At 45.2% G+C, this 23,173-nt stretch overlaps 2 protein-coding genes across 6 annotated transcripts in view; one reads left to right on the plus strand and one right to left on the minus strand.

The window, feature by feature from the left end:
* The window catches only part of CEP290 (centrosomal protein 290), a 125,512-nt gene extending 113,871 nt beyond the window's left edge, over window positions 1-11,641 (minus strand). For 2 of the 3 annotated variants that reach the window (XM_006114000.5, XM_089780184.1), the window contains exons 1-6: window positions 11,488-11,641; window positions 5,682-5,804; window positions 5,470-5,547; window positions 4,491-4,560; window positions 4,164-4,210; window positions 1,702-1,845 (exon numbers count right to left, since the gene is read on the minus strand). In XM_006114000.5, coding sequence (XP_006114062.3) covers window positions 1,702-1,845; window positions 4,164-4,210; window positions 4,491-4,560; window positions 5,470-5,547; window positions 5,682-5,783 — 441 coding nt within the window. In that variant the 5' untranslated portion in view covers window positions 5,784-5,804; window positions 11,488-11,641. Of the gene's footprint in view, window positions 1-1,701; window positions 1,846-4,163; window positions 4,211-4,490; window positions 4,561-5,469; window positions 5,548-5,681; window positions 5,805-11,487 lie in introns of those variants that run through there. The other variant, XM_075932784.2, reaches the window with a different exon arrangement.
* Window positions 11,642-11,819: 178 nt separating this feature from the next.
* Window positions 11,820-23,173, plus strand: part of TMTC3 (transmembrane O-mannosyltransferase targeting cadherins 3) — a 60,239-nt gene continuing 48,885 nt past the window's right edge. For 2 of the 3 annotated variants that reach the window (XM_075932795.2, XM_006114005.5), the window contains exons 1-2: window positions 11,820-12,007; window positions 21,096-21,230. The gene's annotated coding sequence lies outside the window, so the exon portion shown is untranslated. The remainder of the gene's footprint in view (window positions 12,008-21,095; window positions 21,231-23,173) is intronic. The other variant, XM_089780187.1, reaches the window with a different exon arrangement.

Here is a 23,173-nt window from a genome sequence, read left to right on the forward strand (position 1 = left end):
TGTGAAAGCCTCTATGTTTAGAGAAAAGCCCAGCAAAACCTCCTTCAGATGAGAAGGAAAAGGAAAAGAGATTCATTCAACCCCTGATTTTCACCTCAAATGTTCATTAAAAATATTAATTACTGCCTTTGGAAAGACACAAATGCATTTGTCTTTTTGCACCTGGAGCCTCTGCAGTTTGCAGTACCTATTCGGGATGTAAATGAGTAGTCAAGTCAACCACTCGCATTTCCTGCCCCCTGCTGTCTCTGTTTCAAAGGCAGCAACAGGGCGGAGGGAAAGGGAGCAGTAGCTGGTGCTGGGGTGAACCGGCTTTTAAACCAGTTTTTAAGCCGGTTCCCCCCAGCACCGTGTCCACAGTGCCACCTGCCCACCCCCACCCCTGAGAAAGGGGAGGCTGCCGCAAAGCAGAATCCAAGCTCTGCTAAAATAAATGGAAGTTTTTCCACTAACTTCTATAGAGTAGAGATGTAAGCGAGTAGTTGCCTAGTCAACTAACGAATAAGCCTAGGCTTGTCAGTTAGTCAAGTTGACAACTTGCATCCCTCTCTCCTTGCTGCCTCTGTATCAGAGGCAGCAACGGGGGGAGCAGGAGCTGGTGCTGGGGGAACCCAGCTTAAAAGGGGGTTCCCCCCTGCACCTTCTCTGTGGTGCCACCTCCCCCCTCCTCTCGCTACTGCCTCTACCTGAGGCAGAGCATGGCGGGGGAAGTAAGAAGAGGCTGCTCTGGTAGCAGCCCCTATCTGCAGTGGCCTGGGCTGGCTGTGGGCAGAGATTGCTCCGGCAGCAGTGCCTGTCTGTAGAGGGTCCCAGCTCCATGCTGGGAACCCCCCCCCTCCCGCCATGGAAAGAGGCTGCTGGTCCTGGCGTGAGACAGTACAAAGCAAGCCCAGCTCAGACCCAACTCGTGCTGGGTCTGGGACCTACCCCTGCTGAGGCTCTACAGTTTAAATGCAGTAGAAGCCAGGCTGCCTGCCTTACTACATTTAAACTGCACGGCTGCAGCAAGGGTAATTCCCAGACACGAGCTGGGATTGAGCACCTTTCCTTATCAACTAATAGTATAGTTGATAAAAATTCTGTTGACTACACGATTAGTGAAATACTCACTTCTTAATATACCTAGTACCTATCCTGAGTATTATTGAAAATTCCTCAATACATAGTAAGAAACGGAAATCGAGTAAGATCTTCTTATCCCAGGGAGTTGAACAACCACTTCTGTATCTAAGGGAGGGCACTATCTTTTCAAGATTTTCCCTTTTCAGTCCAGGTCTCCTCAAGACTTGTCTCTGAACTGACTGGGTACCTTTTCCTCTTCATTAGAGCCCCAATCAAAATACTCCTGATTGTTTTTTTCTGTATTAGAGTCACAGCTCCTCTGAGCAGGATGGAAAACTGACTCACTGGCTTGACTCTGAGCCCTATCCCTTATTAATGCCAGAGTTACTTGGCTTGAACGGGCAGAATTAACCCTCATTAAAAGTAAAGGTTTCTAAACAAATGGTTGGGAGAAACTGAACAGCCAAATGGTTCCCCTTAAGGAAGGAAAAAAATCTGGTGTCCTGACCTGAAGAGCAGAGTTTAGGTCAGGAAATAGCAGCAACAACATTGTACCACCTGCAAATTCCACAATGGAGAACATTAGCCCTTACCTAATGAATTAAGAGAGAAAGTGCAACCAAATATAATATTTCTTACCTGTTCATTAACTTTTTTCTCTTTTTCTAACTCCTTTTCCATATCTACTAATTCTTTGTCTTTTTGTTCCAACTGCTTTTCCAATTGACGGATCTCATCACGCAAAAACCGAGTATCACGACCACCAGTAGCTCGCTGTGCCATCTTAGAGGAATGTTAAAAATTAACAAATGTCCATATTTTTCTTCATATTAAAAATGTAAGACAGCTAGTGAAAAAGATATTTGCATGGAGGTAACAATGTTTTCAAACACAGCTTTAAAAAACAAAATAATGGATCATGCGGCCATCTAAGGCGGGGTGGGGAACCATTTTTGGGTTGGGGGCTATTGACCCACCGAAAAATCAGCCAAGGGCCACACAAACCCAAACCCTCATTGATGTAGCTTCAACTGAGAAGAAAGATCCTCCCCACATTCCCCTCACACACCAGAGCCTAGGTGGGCTGAGCCTAGCAGATTTTGTGTGCTCCAGCCCAGTGTGGGCTCCCCAATGCTGGGGGCGAATGAGACTCGGGGGCCAGATCCAGACAAGCTGGAGGATGTATCCGGCCCCCAGACCTGAGGTTTCCCACCCCAATCTAATGTTTTAGTGTCTACAAAAAAATCACTTGAATGTAAATCTCCAGAGTCATTAAAATAAAAATCTTCCTAGAGATCTTCATACATACACAGTGCTCCCTAGATACGTCTTGATACTATTCCAAATTAATACTGAAATTAACTACAATACATGGCAAATACATTTTTTTCAGCAGCATTCCTTAGCAGACCTAAGAGTCTGATCCAAAGCCTAGACTAGAGAATCTGTCCTCAACGTGCCAGTGTGGAAGGAAAGGGGAACATTTGGTTGGGCAGCAGGAAGACTATAGTATCCCCAGAAGAGGGATCATGGAAGAGAGCCTCTGCCTGAAAATATCCCCCCTCCAGCACACCTTCCCCCAAAGCAGGCCAGGGAAGGATGATGCTGGTTGGACCAAAAGAGTGGACTTGCCATTCTCAGTAGAACAGCAGGGAGGAAAGCACAGGCTGGATTGAGGACCCTCTCCCTCTCTGGGTTTGTTACATCCCATTGGCCAGCTGAGAGGAGGATTGGTAACAAGCTGGTTCTCATTATTCTCCTTCAAAATTTAAACTTTCCTGTGCTACACAAGTCTCTTGTCTGTTCAGCTGCACAGACTTCCCTCCTTGCTGGGTAGATACAGAGCTGTGTTTCCTCACAGAATTGTGGAGGCACAGTTTAGGTAAGAAATAATAGGATTTAGAAGTCTGATACTAAGCTATAATATAAGAATGCATCATTTGTCACAACCTGAAGTTCGCCAGTAGGAGTGTAAGAGTGTAGCTGTTTAAACGGGTAACAGATAAGCAGGAGTTTATTGGTTACCCAAATGGCTACACATGGCTCCCAGTCTGGCTCCTAGGGAGCTGCCTGCTGCCCCACACTGTTGCCTCTGATACAGAGGCAGCAGAGCATGGTGGCTGGTGGGAGCCAGTACAATCAGAGATGGCAGCATGGTGAGTCTGTATGGGAGGCAGCAGAGACAGCTGGGAAGCTGGCTGCCACCCTGCATGTAACTCAGACACATTTTAACATCCCTAATGTCCAGTGTGGATAAAGACTAATAGAGTTTGCTCCCAGATTTAAATGAACCCTATTATGCTAGTGGGCCTTGTGCCTATACACAGAAGATGAGGTCTGAAATCTTTCAGACAGAGGCTTCTCCTTAGTACTCTCTATCCCATGCTGGGAGACAGGGTTAAAGAACTCAGACATGACCTGAATCTTTGGGTTGTGAGTTTATTTTACTGGGGTTGCCAGGGTCTGTGTTAGATTTTCTGGATCCTAAGGCAAAAATGCTGAAGCCCAAGACCCACAAACTGGGGCTGAAGCCAAAGCAACTTAGCTTTGTGGGCCCCCAAGCAACTGCCCAGCTTGCCAGACCCTATAACTAACTATAGAATAACATGGGGGACTGAGGTCATGTAGAAATTTTGTTGTCAGAAGGGGATCAAAATACAATGAAGTTCAATAAATGCTGGGTTCACTACTGGGAGTCCTGTCCTGATGCACTCACTGGACCTGGTATGTGACAGAAGGTGGAGACATATACCATCTCTACTCAGTATTAGTTCATAAAGTTGCAGTCTGCTGCTTAAAATCTATTCCACTATCTGTCTTTCATTTACTTGAATTGCCTGAAAAGAGATCAATGATAATCTTTTAATTTAGTTCTATACACTTGATCAGTCCCTAATATGTACACTTATTGAAGGGCTTTTTTTAAAAAAAAAATCTTTATCCTAGCACAAAACCCACCATCTTTTTTAAAACATTTTTAAAAAGAAAAGATTATTTCTTCATGCTCAAAACTCAAATAATGTCAGAAACTACACCCAAGTTCACAGAGAAGAAATATTACTGGAGCTCTAGAAACTAATTTAATTTAAAAATAAACATACCTCTAATTCATTTTCTAGTTTCATAACTTTTGCTTTTAATTGATTTTCTGTTGAAATAAAAATAGGACATACTGGGTTATCCAATTCCTCTAAGCAAAAAAAAAAAAAAAAAAACCTTATGAGAACTACAGAAACAACAGCAATCTTCATCCCCATTTATCAATATCGGGGTGAAATCCTATCCCCATTGAAATCAAGGAAACCAATGGCAAAATTTCCAATGTGGCAAGGATTCAACCTATAATTATTTAATCCTAATGTTTTATCCATGTAATAAGTAATTTTGTTCATAGCTATTCTAAATGCTTATTTAGAAGGATTGCTCACCAAATTTAGCTTGTTCTTCCCCAGCTTTTTCAACTTCTTCTAATGCAAGCTCTACCTCTTGAGCTTTCATCTAACAAAGAAATATACATAGTAAGAAAACATATTTACCCTTAGGCTGATTTATAAAATGGTGATAACCTACACAAAAATCTCATGCTAGAACCAATGGACATTTTACAAAAGGGAAGCAATCTTTTCTTTATCAAACCAGCCTCCAAAATTTTTCACTTGATCCACATTCACATAAGAATTGAGATACATAGTAAAATACCTAGCTCTTATATATGGCTTTTCATCCATACATCTCAAAGCACTTTACAAAGATAGCAGTTTAATTTATCCCCATTTTTTACTGATGAGGAAACTGAGATACAGAGAGGTCAAGTAGCCTACCTAATATCACCCTAACCGGTGGTTGAGCCAGGAATAAAACCAGGTACTATCAAGTACCACTCAGGTGCTCTATCTACTAACCCACAGTGGGTATTTTTCCATAGGTGTTATAGTAACAATAAAAAAAACTATGGTACTATGTATTCAAAAGCACACACCCTGAAAACTACAGAAAAAATCCCTACAAAATACAGACTTTGTGACCTGCTTAGCACTGCCATTTGTAATACATCTATGACAGGATGTAAGATTTCAAAAGAGTAATTTTGAGATATGGAGAAGAGTGATGTTTTCTGATTAAAATATGACCATTTAGATCATAATTCTAATCATTTAAGTATTTGCAACAAAAAGTAGTTAATAGGATGTCCATGGAAAGGTTATGATTTGCTGAATATGATTATGCTAATGCTATGAATGTATAATTTTGATATTTGAACATATGAATATTAGCTGTGTACCTGTATTTCAAATGATTGGCCTTAGTTAAGATCTATGAGGTATTCAGGCAGCACAGTGTGAAGGGATGATACATGAATGCATTTTAAAAAGTCATGTTTTTTTAAAAAATAAGATTAATACAAACCTTCATTAGTGACTGTGTAATTTTAAAAAGATGTACTACATGTTCAAGATTTTCACCTTTTAAGTCATTTCCTTCTACCTAAATAAATATAGACAAGAATTTGATTTAGTTAAGCATAACAAAAATTAAATAAACACACTTAATGCTACAAACACACTATACTAGTTAATTAAAGAATGCATAATAAAATTCTTAAAATTTACTTAGAGTACCTTGGATACTGTTTCCAGCAAGCTATCTGCCAGCTCTTCTTGACGAGGCAGAACATCAGCATCAATTCTCATAAGCTTCTTCCAATCTAAATTGGGTGGCATCTTGAATTTAAAATACTTTTTCTGTAACAATAAAATAATCATCAGCAAACACCAATACTATCTATGAACTTGTACTTATGATTCTCAAAAGCAATCATCTGAATGGCAGACACTCATGTTAAGAACATGTTAATATCCATAATAGGGATATTAAATTTCAATTAATCAGCTAATCTAGTAGTCAATGGAATTTCCATCGACCACTTGATTAGCCTATAAGGGGGGCACTTGCTATCCCCATTGCCTCTCTCCCTTTGAAATGTACAGGAGCCACGAGCAGCTCTTCTACATTTCAAAGGAAGACAGGCAGCGGGAACCCTTGCCAGCGGGGACCGAAGCAGTTCCTGCTGGCACTGGTGCCTCTCTGTGCCTCTCCCTTTGAAATGTACAAGAGCTGCAGGCAACTCTTGTACATTTCAAAGGGAGAAGAGAAGCAGTCGGGACCAGCAGGAGCAGGACTGTTTCAATTCCCACTCGTGCCATTTTCCTGCTGCCCTCTGCCCCTTCTGCTCCCTCCCCCATGAAGACAGTGCTGGGGGGAACTGGCTTTTAAGCTGACTCCCCCCCCACCCCCGGCACCAGTTCCTGCTCCCCCACCCTTGGTGCCACTCTCTGACAGAGATAGCATTTGCTTATTGGGTAGTCGACTAGTCATTTACATCCCTATCTTATAATGCAGTACATTGTGTTTCTATGTGAATACACTCCAATCTTTCAATCAAGAAAGTCTCTTAGAATTAGGGATATAACATCAGTTAATCAATTAAGTGGGATCCTGCATTGGGGCAGGGGATGACAGCAGGAAATGATAGCCCCTAGCACAAGGGGGACCAGCTTCAGTTTCCAGACCCACCACATGTGGGGGGGCTGCTCCTGTTCTCACACACACAGACACACACACACCCATGTGCCAAGTAGCCAGCACCTGACACCCGCGGGGCTATGGCAGCCCTCTGCCAATGGGGGGCCGCGGGCAGGAGGCTGCTCCTGGATACTGGTTAACCAGTCACCCAGTCACATCTCTACTTAGAACACCCAACAACTGCATTGCAAACATCTGACTACCTGGAATCCATTTCTGTAAGACAGCAAAATTCTTATACAGGTTGGACCTCCCTGGTCTGGCACCCTTGGGTGAGCTGTCCTGGATGAGGGAGTTTGCTGAACCGGGGAGGTCAATGTTCTCCTGCTAGCTGCCCTGATGCAAGCTCATCTCTCTGGGGCTCTCCACTCTACCACTGGCCCGCTAAGGCTGGCCCAGCTGAGGCTCCCTGTCCTGCTGCTCTCCCACTGTGCCAGGGGTTCCCATGAGTTGGCCAGCCCTGCTGCCTCTAGGGGTTCTTGGCTGGGCTGTCTGGCTGATGCCAACTCCGCTATCTCTAGGGGTTTCTCAAGGTTCTACAGGCTGCCCAGCTGCTGGTGGCCCCACTGTGGTAGCCCAGGCTCACTGCCTCTAGAGGTTTATGGACCAGGGCCGCTAGGCTGGCCACTGCCACCAGGGATTCCCCTGCTGGGGCCAGGACTCCCTTGCTGCCACCTCGCCCCGCCACCAGAGTTACCCAGCTGGAGCTCTCAGGCCACTGCCTGGCTCCGCTGCTGCCAGGGGTTTCCCAGTCGGGACTGTCCAGCCATCCGAGCCCCACCACAGAGAGGTCTCTGGGGTTCTCAAGCTACCACCGGCCCCGCTGGTAGGGGTCGTCCACCTACTGACCCCACGGGTTCCCCACCCAGGGAAGAGGCTTCCCGGTGTCACCTGGCCCTGCTGACACCTGGGTTCCTCTGCCCAGCTGCTGCTGGCCCAGCTGAGATTCTTCAGAATGCAGACCCTAAATTCTCCAGGCTCGTTTCCACTCCTGGAGCTCTTTGATTCAGGGTGATGGGGCAGACAGAGCCCGACCTCCCCACTGGAGGCTTTTCAGCACTCTGGCCAGTAGCAGCAGCAGTGGAGAGGTCCTCCGGGCAGGGTAGAGGGGAAGCTTGCACTGTAGCCAATCAGGGTATGGCAGGCTGCTATATAAGGAGCTGCTGGCGAAGGCCAGGCAGTTCCAACCTGGAGCTCAACCCAGTTAAACCTCTGGGCTGACTGGGAACACAAGCACCTTGGACAGCTCTGAGTGTGAGTTGAGCCCATGCAGGTAAGTTGAGCTAGATCCTTTTGAGAAAGGCTAGCCAGTGGTAACTCTGAGGAACCCCAGAAAAGGGGAACTTTGCAACTAAGCCCTAGAGAATGGCTGAATGAGACAGCATCTTGGGGAAGTGGCCCAGGGACACAACTAGAATTATGGACTCTGAAACCTGGCAGGTAACTGCTACATAGAAGGTTCCTGGGCTGGGACCCAGAGAAGTGGGCAGGCCTGGGTCCCCCCTAACCTCCTACAAACTACACCTGAAAGAGGGGGTAAAGAGGAGGCCTGAACCTTGGCCACGGATTGGACTGTGCCTTGCCCGCAAACAGGTGAGGTAATTATTGTGTGACCTCCTTCAGCCACTAAGGGGTGCTCGCAGACAGGACTGAATCTGTTACACCTAGCAACATCCACAGACATGCCAGACCAGAGTCCCAGATTTGGGACTACTATCATCATCATTTTGCTTACTGTGACTGTAGCTGTATAATCCAGCAGTTTACCTGACAGTCTGCTGTGAGAATAATAAAAGTGTGAAAGAGAGTTCCACTATCTGGAGTGGCTCTCCAATTTTAAGTTTGCCATCATATTGGACATAATGAGAAATGCATGAAATACATCCACAAGAGGACTGAAGTTCATGAATTGACACATTCACACTGGATGCTCCTACCATGTGCTGACAATAGCCCCAAACTACCAATTTCACCCTGCTATGTTTAAAAACAGAAACAGTATATTTTTATATAATCTATGTATTTCCCTAAATAGATGGATGGCAACAATGTTGAGTAAACTATTTAAAAAAAAGTGTATTCACTCCATTGATGCTAGCTGGCATACGGAATTGGGACAGATATTTTGTAAATGACAAGCTCTCTTTCAGATATCCAGCGTCTTCACTGGGGCTCAGTCTATTTGAAAATCCTCTTTTTTTTTTTTTTTTTTAATGTCTTAGAAGTGGGTAATTTACTCATCGTGTAGTCAATAGGATTTTTATCACTACACAATTAATAAGGTAAGAAGCACTCAGTCCCGGCTCGCACCAAGTCCAGGACCTACGCTTGCTTCATGCTGCTGCCTCCCAGGTAAGTGGCACCGCGGAGACGATGCTGAGGGGGAACTAGCTTTTAAGCAAGCTCCCAACAGCAATGGCTCCTGTTTCCCCTCCCATTTTGCATACTCTGATACAGAGGCAGCGAGAGGGGTGGGGAAATGCGAATAGTCAACTTGACTAACTGATAAGCCTAGGTTTTATTGGTTAGTCAACCACTTTCTTACATCCCTACTTCTAAGCCCTCATCCTCCCTATACCTAAGGCTATGGGAATCTCACACATTTCTGGGAACTGGCACAACTTGTTCTGAATTACCTCAGCCCAGTTTTGCCCCTTTTTATGTTCCATATAATCATTTACCAAGGATGACATTACACATACAGTATCCATATATTTTTGATCTCTTACTTTTCCTGAATGACAGGGGGAGGCAGCTGCAGTATGCCATGCAGAAAAAAATTCAAGGATCTTTTCAAATACTAGTTCTGTCCAGTTCATTAGGAGAAAAGAGCTCAAGAGAAAAAATATTCTAAGCAGAAGATGATGTCAGAGTAGCAGACCACAAAGAACAAAAGGCTGAGACTGCAAATTATGCAGACAGGCTATTGGCATCATAAAAACACAGGCCATGAAATGTGAACAACTAGTTCTGAAATAGAACTACTGATCTTTGTCCGTAGACAAATGTTTGAGGGCTTTACCGTCCCTTACACGAGGCTAGCACATCCAAGAATGTAAACAGAGAATCATTTGTTAACAGTCCCACTCTAGAATTCAACCAGTCCTTTACTATTCCTCCACACCTTTTGTATCCTTCCTGGTTTCTAATTAGTTAATGACTTGGGAAAGTTACGCAAACCTATAGGCTATTATATTTTAGGATACCAACTTTGATTGTTTAAACAAGGTCTGAATGAGTTTGGAAAGAAGACTATAATAACGCACCTTGCTTGCACAGACGTATTCATTTAGCCCAGATGCCCAACATGATGGAGCTGTTTTGCCTAAATGATCTCTTTTGGAGGAGGTGTTGGATTGCAAGTTACTTTATGACATGCAGAGCTAATATAATGTTGTTACTGTTGGGGTGGAGAAGCAGAACTGTGCTTGGCATATCCCAGTTGAGGGCTCTATCCTCAACTGAACAATATTCACAAAGCAGAGAGAAGGGATGCCAAAACCCAGTGGAAATGAGGGGGTGGGGACAAGAGTTTGTACTTGGTGGTGGGGGCTCTGCCTAAGTGTCTTAAGTACCATTTGACTTTCTCTCTTGCCACTGCAAATGATCTCATTATAGCCAAAGATGAAGCTCAGGAGTCCATACTGATATTAGCTCTACGTGCAGCTTTGGATACTAGTGATCATGAGGAGTTATTGACCAATTTGTTTGCGGACCCACATGATAGTAGATGAGGCTGATTTTAGATGGCTGATGGTTATCAAATGGCTCCTCGTCTCTAAAAGTCATATCATGAAGGTCTCTACTTAGTTACCCCTCTTCTTCATTGTAAAGTATGTATAGAATCAGTGAGATATGTGAGGAAATATTGTAAGACCATCATTGTGGTGATCATACGGAACTCTGACATCTTTTCATCTCACCCAGCCAGAGTGGTAAACTGCATTACCTTGTATCTGTATGAAATCAGAACATGATTGAGCTGTAGTTCAATCCAAAATTACTTGGATGATATTAAATACAAGATGTTATAGGCAAAACATTATGTGAAGAGAGGATGGATAAGTGAATTCAATCTGAGACTTATGAACCTCCGGGTGCCAACTCATAGAGGACTCGGGATACAGAGACTTTTACACTGATCTCCTGGATCAGAGATATGCATAATATTTTACCAAAAGGTGGTATGTGAGCTTTCTACAAAGAGCCAGTATCACATTAGTGCATTTATTAATATCAGCAGAACTGACTTAAATGGGGCCTGGGTGTTGCCTTAGACTTTGTATTCATACCCGTCAGTGTGAAAGAAGCTATATGCACATATATTTGCGTGCATATGCAACCACACTTAAGTTGCGGCCCTCAGCATGTGCTGTGAGTATCATTGTGGCCCTCGGGGCTTCCAAAGTCGAGTAGCCCTGAGCTACCTGCTGCCCAGAGATACAGGGAGCTGGGACAGGCTTGCTCAGGCTGAGGGCAGATGGTAGGACCCTGGCAGCATGACCCCAAACCAACTAGAGCCCCCACCCTCCCAACAGCCCTTCTATTGGCCAGGGACGTATTTAAAAGCTTGGCGCGCGCCCCACTTGCCTCTCGCGCCTACACCGGCCCTGGGAACACGCCAGCCTCGAGTGGCACAAGCCCCGCGCCGGCCGAGATCCTCCCACGGTGCGTGGCCGCAGTCACGCTCCTCAGCCACGCAGGGCCCGCCAAGGGGAGGCGCGGCTCCCTGGCGAATCAGCGGACAACGGGACCTGGGCGGGAGGCGCCGCTATCTCCCCAGCGGGGTTCCTGCCCTACAGCTCAGCCCCCTCCCCCAGCGCCGCGCCCTCCTGCCCTCACCCGTCTCCGTTTAAGCTACTGGAGGCCACGGCCGCTGCTAGGCGACGCCATCAAACACCGCTCAGCCGGCGCCGCGGGGGACCCGGATACACGCAGATGAATCAAAACTGGCGGGGGCCTACAAGCCCCAGCGTGCACCGCGCACCCGGCAGAGACTGCCACTCCCGGCACGCACCGCGCCACGAAGAGCGAGCACGGTTTTCAATGGCACAAAAGAGGCCGCGGTGAAAGAAGGGGGAATCTGCCACGCCTAAGTCTTGCGAAGACTACATTTCCCGGCATGCCGCGCGTCCGCGCGGGGAACTACAGGTCCCAGTACACTAGGCAACCTTAAACCAGCCGGCACGCTGGGACCTGTAGTGTGGAGGGGCAGCTCCCGGCAGCCTTCGGGAAAGTAGTGGTTTTCGCGCTTGCGTAGTACACAAGGGAGCGTCCCTTGTAGTCTCCGTGTAGCGCGGTGGCTGTGGAGCGAGTGATGTTCATTGGCGGCAGGGAGAGCGTGTTACCCGCACAGCGCCAGGTAGGGGAGCGCTGCGAGGGCGGGTAGCGGCAGAGGGGGCCCGGCCGGAGGAGAGGGGGGTGTTGCTGGAGCTCACCCGCCCGGTAGCGGCTGCCCCTCCCGTCTCCGGCCGCCTCTGCATGGGCAGCCGGGCGGGGCTGCCGTCTCCAGAGCTGCCCCTGCTCTCGAGTCTTGCCTCAGCCTGGGCTGCGAGGCCCTTGGGTGCGGGCCCTTCGTTCCGGGCCCGCCTCAGCTGTTCGCCCCTCGCCGCCTTCGGGGACGGGGCTGTTCCCCACTTGCAGAGCAGGGGGTTGCCCTCGGCTCCGGCCCCCTACGCAGCTCGGCGCCCCGGGAGTGGCAGCACTGAAGTGCTACTGGTCACTTTTAGCTGGCATGTGGCGACAGGGGGCTTCTTGGGGCAGGGACCAGCTGCTTGTGTTGTACAGAGCCTTGTCCGGCAGGTCTCCCCGTTCTCCATACAAAGAAGCTATGGGGATGTCTACACTACAGAGTTTTTCGGGAAAATGGCCATTTTTCCGAAAAAAACTCCAATTACATCCACATTGCAATCGCGTTCTTGTGAAAGAAAATCGAAAGAACAGCGGGGGTTTTCCAACATTGGTAATTGTCATTCTACGAGGAAGAAGCCTTTTTCCTAAAGAGCTCTTTCGGGAAATGACGTTTGTGTGTGTGGACGGGGAAGAGGGAATTCTTTTGGAAGAAGGAAGAGGAAAAAGCACAGGAGCCTTGGTGGCCACTCCATCCATAGTAATCACAGCTGAAATGAAAGATATAATGCACATGGCTTTTTCGATAGGCTTTTGCAGTGTGGATGCTGTCTTGCAGAAGTTTTTCTGGAAGCTCTCTTGTGGAAAAGCTTCTTCCAAAAGAAGCCTGCAGCCTAAACACAGCCTATAGGGAAATATGAGGACTATTCAGCAACAAACCCAGGAGCACACAGCGCTCAAAGCTGAGCTGGGTTTCTCTCGTTACAATTCCTGCTATGTATTCTTTCTTGGACATAGATGTTGTTGCATACGTGTTTTTGGCAATTATGGGCAACACCTGCCTTACAACAGCCCAAGTTCCAACCCCCCTCACTTACAACCATTTTTTAATACGGAAGGGGCTAATAACCCCCGACTTATGTCCTCGGCCCGCATTTATGATGGTGCCTATTGTAAACATGGGTTCGAGTTATGATGCCCCTGACTTGCAATGCTTCCCCCAGAAACCGATCGTGTCACAAGTCGGGGGCTGCCTGTAGTCTTTCCTAATGTGCATATCTGTCTCTAATTCTAACTGCTCTCCTCCAAGAGGTGCTCACATTCTAATGGCTTGTCTTCACCCCATGGAAGATTGCCACTGCTGCAATTGATCATCTGGACTTCAATTTAGAAAGTCTAGTTAAAACTAGATTCCCATAGGCTTTCCTGAACTAGACTTGCTAAATCCAACTCAGAGGATGCCCCCGGTGGCATCTGGTACTCCTCTTGTGAGGAGTAAGGGAAGCCATGGGGATACTGCCAAACTTGACTTAAGTTGCTGTACCCTAAGCTGAGCTCCCAGGTATAGCGTATACCTGGCTTAATATAGCTTCTTCAGAGCTCGCTTTTGCTCTCTTTTCTGGGCATGGCGCTGCAGTAACCAATCCAAAGTTAAATAAAAGCCGTACTTAGGCCATGTCCGTGCTAAGAGCAGCTGTGCCATTATAGTTCTGCAGAGTAGATGTTTTTTATATCAAGGGAAAGATCAGTCTGTCAGTGGAGTTAAACTATCTCTCAGGGAGGTGGGATGGACATCTGGTTAAGACGTCTACATTTTTTGAGTCAATATAACTACATTGCAAAGGGTCCGACATTTTTCATAAACCTGGGGGGATAAAGCTATGTACAGTAGATCTAATTTTTAAGTCTTATTAAAGACTAGCTGCCAAGCCTTACTCAGCAGCAAGGAGCAGGCGGGAATATATAGAAAACCAGAGGAGACTGTACTAAACTTCACACTGATTTAATGCCCAGTCACTTATATTGGTTGTGACGACAATGTACGTAAACGCAAAATACTGTATTGTTGGAAAGAAAAATTGAGCTGTTCATATACCATACAAAATTCTGAGTTAACTATCAACTTAGGAGATGGAAAACTTATTGAAGGTGTAGCGTGCAGCTGTGGTCGAAGGCAAAGATGATGTATAAAGAACAGAATGGAGAATCCTACAGCAAATATCCGATTATAAAAATATACATGTGGTATCATTTAGTAAACTATGTGCAGTACCAGAACCAGTCGGCCTGTTTTAAAATTAATATTATAGATTTAGGGAGGATTTTGAGACAGGCAAAGAAACTGGCAGAAGGATGGAAAAACTCATGAGAGATTGGGAAGGCTCTAATTAACTTCCTCAGAAAGGAGATGAACAAGAAGAGATAGGATTCAAGTATACAAAATAAATGGTAAAGAGAAGTAAACTGAGAGGGTCTGTTCTATATGTATCCTAATACAAGGAATTGTGGGATAGTAAAATTAAGTGCTAAAGTTAAAACTAATAAGCATAATTAAACTGGTGGAACTGTGACTGTGTAGATACTAAGGATGTGAACATGTGCATGGTTATCCCACACTGGTAAACTCTCCTCCACTGCACTGCTGCGTCTGTACCGGCATGGTATGAACCGTGTGGGTTTTAGGCTTCACAGCACCAGTCTCTCCCTAAGGCACCACCAGCTCTGGAGGCTCAATGCAGTGTCCAGCTCCCATTGTCCAGGTCTCTGGCTGGATTACTTCTGGAACTCCTGCAGCAGATCCTTCTTCTCTGGCATCCAGCCCAGGCAGCTGAGCATCTCCCTTTTATACTGCCCCAGCACTTGGAGCATGCCCGGTTTGGCTGGAGGGGTGGGACAACTTCTACCCAGAGCAATTGCGCTGCAGGCTCTGCTGTATAATCTTTATACTGAAGAGCCCACAGCATGTAACCTAACTAACTGCTTTTTAACATCCCAAAGCTTTACACATGTTATACACAATTTAACAGGATAATGATTTTCAGTAGGTTATGAATTTTCAAATGATACATAAGAAATATATTAGTCTTATAAAAGTGGAGTATATGTGGTACCGGGTGTCACAAGGGGTTCAGAATGTCAGTGTGGTGTAATATTTTCACATTGCAAATACTTAGACTCTTTGCTAGCTCTCCTGCAATGGCTGTTTCACCAATGTCAAGGATAATCTATGAGTCAAATTCACAATGCAGTGTTGGCTGAGAATAGTTGATATCCCAGCCACAAACGAGCAAATCCATTCTGATGATAGAGATGTCAGAATCCCCTGTCAGCTTAACTCAGTGGTTGGCAATTGTGGCCCAACAGAGTTCTCTGATGGCGGGCCTTGAGATAGTTTGGTTTGTTTGTTAAGCAGTCTCAAGCACTTCTCTTCTTCCCCCATCCCCACCCAGCTCCCAATGGACATGGTTCACTGTTCCTGGTCAATGGCAGCTGCAGGGGGCTGTGCCTGCAGATGTTCACCATGAACAAACTGTGTTGTGGCCTGCTATGGAGGTGGAGGGAGGGCAGCTCCATGTGCACAGCAAGGTGTGGGGCCTCAGCTAAAAGGGGCAGGGCCAGGAGCAGGCAGCCCTCCATGTTGCATGCTCCATGCAGCGTAGTTCTCAGGCAGTGATTTAAAGGGCTGGGGCTTCTGGCCACTGCTGCAGCAGCTGGGAGCCCTGGGCCCCTTTAAATCATGGAACCTTGGGACAGCTACCCCCTTCTGCTCCCCTTCTCCCTCAGGGGCCTTGTGAATTACCATAGGGCTTGATGCAGGGTGGCATCAGGGGCTGGGCACCCCCACCCCAGCAGCAGGAGTTGTGTGGAAGTGGAATGACACAGCAGACTCTGTTTCACTTCATCGCCATCTTCCAGGCCTTCGTGGTTGCTCTGCTGACCCCTGTTACGTGTCCCAGCCTGCCTGAGGCTCTGCGAGCTAACCTGAGTATGGCGGGAGACCATTCCATCCATAGGACGGTTGGGGTAGCCACCACAGGGCTTCCAAAGTATGGAGCCCTTTGTGGCCGTGCTGAACTGTTTTATGAGTGGGATGGCTCTGCACACAACTCCCGTGGGCCACAGGGATGTGCTGGCAGTGGCATAGAGCTAGTAGCTAGAAGCTGCTCTTGTCCTGCTGCACTACCAGTGCTGATTTCATAGACCCATGGTGTGGGGCGTTCCATTGCCCAGTATGACAGGCAAGGACAGGGAATTAATGTGTGGAGGGCACATAGGGCAGCAGGCAGGGCTGGTGGGACACAAGGGGGAGGGGAGTCTCTCTCACACACACACACATAGAGGGTGCTAGCTAGGGATGTTAAAAAAGGGTCATTATGTAACCATTTACATTCACCCATAGGGTACATCTATACAGCAGAGTTAATTCAGAATAACTGACATTATTCCAAAATAACCAAGAGTATGTCTACACTACAAGCCTTTATTTCAAAATAATGTCAAACTGGAGAACTCTTACTCTCTCATGGCAACCCTCGTTTCACAAGGAGTAAGGGAAGTTGAAGGAAGAGTGCTCTTCCTTTGACTTGCGCTTAAATCCAAGTTAAGCTATTTCGACTTAAGCTATGCGATGGACATAGCTGAAGTTGCATCACTTAATTCGACTTTAGCCCTCTTGTGTAGACGTATCCACAGCATGTATCAGAGGCAGCAGCGCAGGGCAACAGCCAGCTCCCCTGTAGCCAGTGTGTGCTGGGGCCTAACTTTTAAGATGGCTCCCAGCTGCAATCCCACTCCCATGGAGCCAGTAGCTGTTCAGGGCTGTGGCTCTGCTACAGAGCCAGGAGCACAAGGTGGCAGCCAGTTCCCAGAGAGCCAGTTGGGACCCTCCATGTAACTCTTCACGGTAACCAATAAGCCCAGGCTTATCAGTTGACCATGTAAACATTTATACTTTTACATCTCTAGTGTGCATTGGCACTGTCCCTAAGGCAAATTGAATTTGAGCCCCATAATCTATACTTTAACTGGCTAAAATCCTTGTCTGAAGTTATTTGTCATATCTCAATAAACTTCCAATGTTTTCAGCCAACATGGCTGGGGTCCTCCTTTTGTGAATTCAAAAGTTGTACTTTTTGCCGCCTTGGTAAAGGTCACAAAATCTCTTCACGTTCTTTTTATATCCCCAACATTTGTTGTTTTGTTCCTGGAGTAAGTATGATGCTTGTGGTTTATTCCCTCTTGTGCTTGCTCCAGGTTGCCTCCTTATTCTCATGTTGCTGTCCTGCAAATGGGCTTTTATTGTGTGTGTTGCCTTGATTCATACAGAAAATAAATTGTCGAACTAGTGAACACACATCCCTAGTAAATATACTTCTGGTCAGAACTTGTTTGTCAACTCTCCCTGGGGTACACGTGCTCTAACATGCATTTTCAGTATGTATAAACAGCTCCTTAAATATCAGTTGAACATATATCTTGCAACAATTATGAGAACCAGGATAGCATGAGCTTTTATTAGAGACCACACATGACCTTTTTTGCATAAATAAAATTCAAGTAATGTTGTAAGCCTGACGGAATCTGCTTCTAGAAAGCAGTGGATCCTCTGCTGGTTGGCATTGAGGTGTTTTATAGGGTTACACTATGTTCCACATTGGGATCGTGGTAAGCCTAAACTTCCTACATGCTTCCCAAGACCTCCTTGGGTCTGACTGGCATTGTCTGTCCCCTAATTCAGTGATTCCCAACCACTGGTCTGTGGACCGGTGCCAGACCATGAACCATTGGCTTCCGGGCTGTTGCACAGTGCAGGCCATGCCCATACCTTGATGATGGGCTTGGCAGGAATGTCTTTGTTTAGCCAATGACTGTGTTCTATTAGTTCTTTAAATTGGACAGCGGTAACTGTGTCTAGTCACTTCCATCAAATACAATGGCTAAAAGATGATCAAGCAAACTTCCATGGATTTCTTTTTTGGAAAGAGTGCTTCTGTGAAAAAAGACAGTGACATTTCAAAGGATAAAGAGAGTCTACAATGTTCTCCTATGTGGAATGAAGATAATCAATGCCAAAAAAGTGAAGGGAAAAAAAAAGAAAAAGTAACATTCAATCGCAAGTATGACTCCTTGTATCTAAAGTATGGTTTTATTGTGTGTGGTGGTTCACAGGCTCCAAAAGTGCTGTATGTGTTGAAACACTGTCCAACAAAGCAATGAAACTTTCAGAGCTAATTTGGCACTTAGAATCTAAACATCCTGATCTCAAATGGTGGTGGGTTTTTTTAATGGGGGAAAAAAGGTGAATTTGAAGGACAAAAACAATTATTTCTCAATAGTTCGTGTCTGCCCTCAAACATGGCTCCTTTGAAGGTGTCATTTCTAGTAGTTTAACAACTTTGGCAATTTGGTGAGCCTTTTACAATTGGCAGAGAGCTGATTCTTCCTGCTGCAAAAGTTATCTGCCGTGAACTGTTTAGGGAAATGCCGGCTTGCAATGCTGTTGTCAGGAGGATCGACAGAATAGCTGAGGATATCGAGGAGCAGTTGCTGGAAATGATAAATGGATCTCCATGGTTTCAAGTCAGGTGAATGAATCAACCGATGATGAAAACAAGACAATGCTGTTAGTGTATGTGCATTATATTTTTGACAATGACGTACATGAATATTTACTGTGTGCACTTCCCCTGCCTACCAGTACAACAGGGACAGAAATCTTCAGAGTTTTAGACAGTTACGTTTCAGGCATGCTCAACTGGACTTAATGTGTTGGAGATTGGACTGATGGTGCTGCCACAAACACTGGAAGACTTCCTGGTTTCACAACCAGGGTAAAAGAAGTGGTGCCAGAATGTGGGTCTACCCACTGTGTCATTCATTGCAACATTTTGTCAAGCCTTAAACTTTGTCCTGAACTTCTCAATGTTTTGCATGATGTGCTCCCTATTGTTAATTGTATCTCAACTCAGCCACTAAATTTGTGTTCATTTGAATCACGGTGCCAGGATATGAACGCCTAATACAAGTAGCTTTTCCTGAATATAGGAGTTCGTTGGTGTTGAGAGGGAAAGCCCTGACCAGCATCTTTAAGTTAAGAGAACAGCTGCAGAAGTTTCATGCAGATAAAAACTTACCATTAGCTGCACATTTTCATGACCAAATATGGCTCGCTAAACTTGCGTATTTGAGCGACATATTCACTGCACTGAACAAACTCAATCTCTTACTTCAAGGGAGAATGGCATCCATTTTTAAAACAGCAGATAAAATCACAGCCTTCAAAACCAAGCTGGAAACATGGATAGGGGAATTTTTGACACGTTTGATGCTTTTGTGGAGTTTTCAGGAGAAGCTGTTGGACTTTGTAAGTTAGTAAATGAGAACCTGAAGTCATTCAGTTGCATTTGAGCAATATTTCCCAAATTCAAAAGATCCAAGAATCTAGAGAATGGATCCATGATCAGTTTCATCCTGCCAACAAGGAGTTGTCCTTGCCACCGTTGCAAGATCATCAGTGGATTAAGCTGGCACATGACAGAACTTAAAACGTTAACGCATCCTCATCTCTGTTATCCTTCTGGATTAAAATAAAAGGTAAATATTCAGAACTCAGCACCCTAGCTCTGAAGACCTTGCTGCCTTTTCCATCTAGGTACCTTTGTGAAACAGGTTTCTCTGTAGTGACTGCTGCCAAGACCAGATATTGGAATAGGCTTGACATGACAAACACACTGCAAGTCTTGCTGTCAAGCGTAATGCATCGATATAACTTGCTTGTGTTGAGCAAACAAGTCTGATTCCACTGATGTGATCTCATCAGTGATATCTTATGTACAATAGAGTCTTGATTATCCGACCTTCCTTTATCCAACATTCCGTGTTATCCAATCTGCCTGTGGCCACCCAAGGCAATTATGCAGGCAGTGGAGCCGGCAGAGCAGAACGTGGAAGGGAAGGCACCGGACAGTGCAGAGACAAAGGCATTGAAAGAAGAGAGAGGAGGGAGCAGGGCCATGCAGCAGGATGCTGGAGAGCATCCTCCCCCACCCCCTGAAGGTTGCGGGGTGCCCTGATCTCTCCCATCCCCTCCAGCCAGCCGGGCTGCCCCTGATCTCGCCAGGGCAGGGAGGTCGGGGGCAGTGCCACTGGCCAGGGGAGATCAAGGAGGTCGGCAGCAGCACGACTCCCCATGAAGCAGCCGAGCGCCTGCAGAGCGGCAGCTGACGGAGAAAATACCATGGACCTTGCAAGGTATTTTCCATATTATCCAACATTTCGATTATCCGACCATTCTTTGGTCCTGTTTAGATCAGATAATCGAGACTCTACTGTATAATTTTTAACAGCGGGGGAAGTAAAATATTTTGGGTAGCAATGTCTTATGTATGCTATGATTTTCACTAGTGGTGGAAATAAAATTAGGCAGCTAGTGATCAGTTATGTATGACTTTCAACAGTGGTGGAAGGTAAAATACTTTGGGTAGCTAGCAATGTTACCTTTTTTTTTAAGGTGGAAAGCAAATCTTTGGGGGGAGAATAAAAAAAAAATCTGTTACAAAGACGTGTTGTGTGCATACAGATGCAATGTAAAATATCATGTGACTTCTTAACATTAAGTATCGTGATTAATATGCAAATAAAATATTTCTATACCTGGTCCTCCAAAAGTTTTTGAATGAGTTTGTTGGTCCAAAGTATAAAAAAGGTTGGGAACCACTGCCCTAATTAACAAACCTTTTCTTTCTCCATCTTCATCTGATTAGTCCTCTGTTAAAGTTCCCCATCCCCCAAATTGTCACTTTTTAACTGTTGATTGCCCTTTGATGTGTTCGGCAGCACAGCTGTGTCGCTTTGTCCTATAATTATCCTCTTGTTTGGTCTTCCTACAACCCCCTGCAAAACTAGAACAATACGCTGGAAAATTTTATAATCCAGTGTCTTGATTTCATTAACAGTGTCATATGCATTGTTAAACAAAAATTGCATAGCATTTAATGAGTGTTTAGTGCATGGTGAATTTACAAGACAACTGTAGAAGATTAAAATGAAAGAAGGGTTTCAGTTTTAGTGTCTTCTCTAAATACTTGTTTTCTTCTTTATAGAAAATTCCCAAAATCATGTAGTAAAAGTGTGATCAAGAACAACACCAACACTGGTTTCCTAATTAGAAAAAAAATTAAGTTCTCTTTATGAACTTTCTACTGAGAATGCGGATAAACAAAGTGTCCACTTGAACAGTAAGTTAAACTTTTTGAAGTCATTACTTCCTTCACCTGACTTTGAGCATCCAAGGTACTTATTGAAGAACTTATAAAGAATGTTTCCTTTATATTTCAGAATGTTGAGTTTATAAGATTGGTTTACTTTTTAGTAGCAGTTTCCCACAAACAAAATTCTTTAATAAAAATACAAGTTTAAAATTCTGCAAAACCATTAACAGTACAGTTACCTTTGGGGTAACTCTATGCTGCAGATGTCTGTCTCTGTCTGTCTGTCCATGAGATTGGAGCAAATCCGGTTGTATCTTAAGGCCTGGCAGTAAACAATTGATTGGGAAATGTGTCTTGATGGAGCTAGAGGCATGTAGATACATGTAACAGTCGGTAGGTTTTCAGTATAAGGTAGTTGAAATGTGGCTGTCCTGTAATTGTACTAGTGTCAAGGAAGTGGCTCTCCTTTGTGGACTGGTCCAGGCTAAGGTTTATGCTGTGGTGGAAGTTGTTGAAATCCCTGTGGAATTCTTCAAGGGTCTCCTTCCCATGGGTCCATATGATTATGTCATTGATGTAGCATAAGTAAAATAAGATTAGTGGAGGACAAGAGCTGAAGAAACATTCACAGTCAGCCATAAAGATGTTAGCATATTGTGGGGCTATGTAGGTACCCATAGCTGAGCCACTGACTTGAACATACAAATTGTTCCCAAATTGGTAATAGTTGTGGCTGAGGGCACAGTCTCAGAGCTCTGTAACCAAGTGTGCAGTGGTGTCATCAGGAATAATGTTCCTGACGGCCAGTAATCCATCTTCATGAGGAATGTTGGTATAAAGAGCTTCTATATCCATGATGGCCAGAATGGTGGTGTTAAGAATATTACTGATGTTCTGTAGTTTCCCAAGGAAGTTGGTGGTATCTCAAGGGTAGCTAGGAGTGCTGGTAGCATAGGGTCTGAGGAAAGAGTCACTATAACCACAGATAATCCTGCTTTTAACTGTTCCAATGCCTAAGATGATGGGTCGTCCCAGATTTCCAGGCTTGTGGATCTTGGGTGGCAGATAGAAAACTCCTAGTCAAGGATTTGGGAGTGTGTTAGTGTAGATTTGGTCCTGAGTTGTAGCAGGAAGTTTCGTGAGCAGATGGTTTTGGGGGGGGTTGGTATTCCTTAGTGGGATCAAAGAAGAGAGAAGCCTGTAGAATGTGATGTTGGTGAGTTGTCTGGCAGCTTCCTGTTCATAATCTGTTCATTATGACTACAGCACCCACTTAATCAAAGAGTCTGACAATAATGTTAGAATTGTTTTTGAGGTTGTGTATAGCATTGTATTCTGCGTGACTGAGGTTATGTGTTACTTGTTTGCTGACAATGTCAGTCTTACAGATCTCCTCCTCTCTTCCCCCCCTCCCGCCCCCCCCCTCCACATACACAAAATATGATTCAGTTCTGAGGAAAAGGAGAGTCCTTGAGAGAGGACAGATTCTTCCACCAGGCTGAGAGTGTGGTTGGGTAGGTTGACAATGTTGATAAGTGAGTTGAGGGTACTGGAATTGAAATATCCTGAGGCATATAGGAGTTTGGATAGTTTATTGTCCTTTTTCTTCTGAAGGGAGGTGATGTGAGCATTATAGGTGACTTTTTGGGTTTTCGTGATGACCAACCACGAGGAAGTGTGAGTTGTGCTCATGAAAGCTCATGGTACCATCTACATTTTTTTTGTTGATCTCGAAGCTGCTGCAGGACTATTTGTTGTTTTTTAAGTTGTTTCTATTAAGCTACGTCTACACTGGCCACAATTTCCAGAAAAGGGATGCAAATCAGGTAAGTCAGGATAGGGAAATCCGCGGGGGATTTAAATATCCCCCGCGGATTTAAATAAACATGTCTGCCGCTTTTTTCCGGCTTGGGGAAAAGCCGGAAAAAAAGCATCTAGACTGGTGCGATCCTCCGGAATAAAGCCCTTTT

The sequence above is a fragment of the Pelodiscus sinensis genome, chromosome 1 (assembly GCF_052426305.1).
Source record: "Pelodiscus sinensis isolate ZL-2025 chromosome 1, ASM5242630v1, whole genome shotgun sequence".
In the NCBI taxonomy this organism is placed as follows: Eukaryota; Metazoa; Chordata; order Testudines; family Trionychidae; genus Pelodiscus; species Pelodiscus sinensis.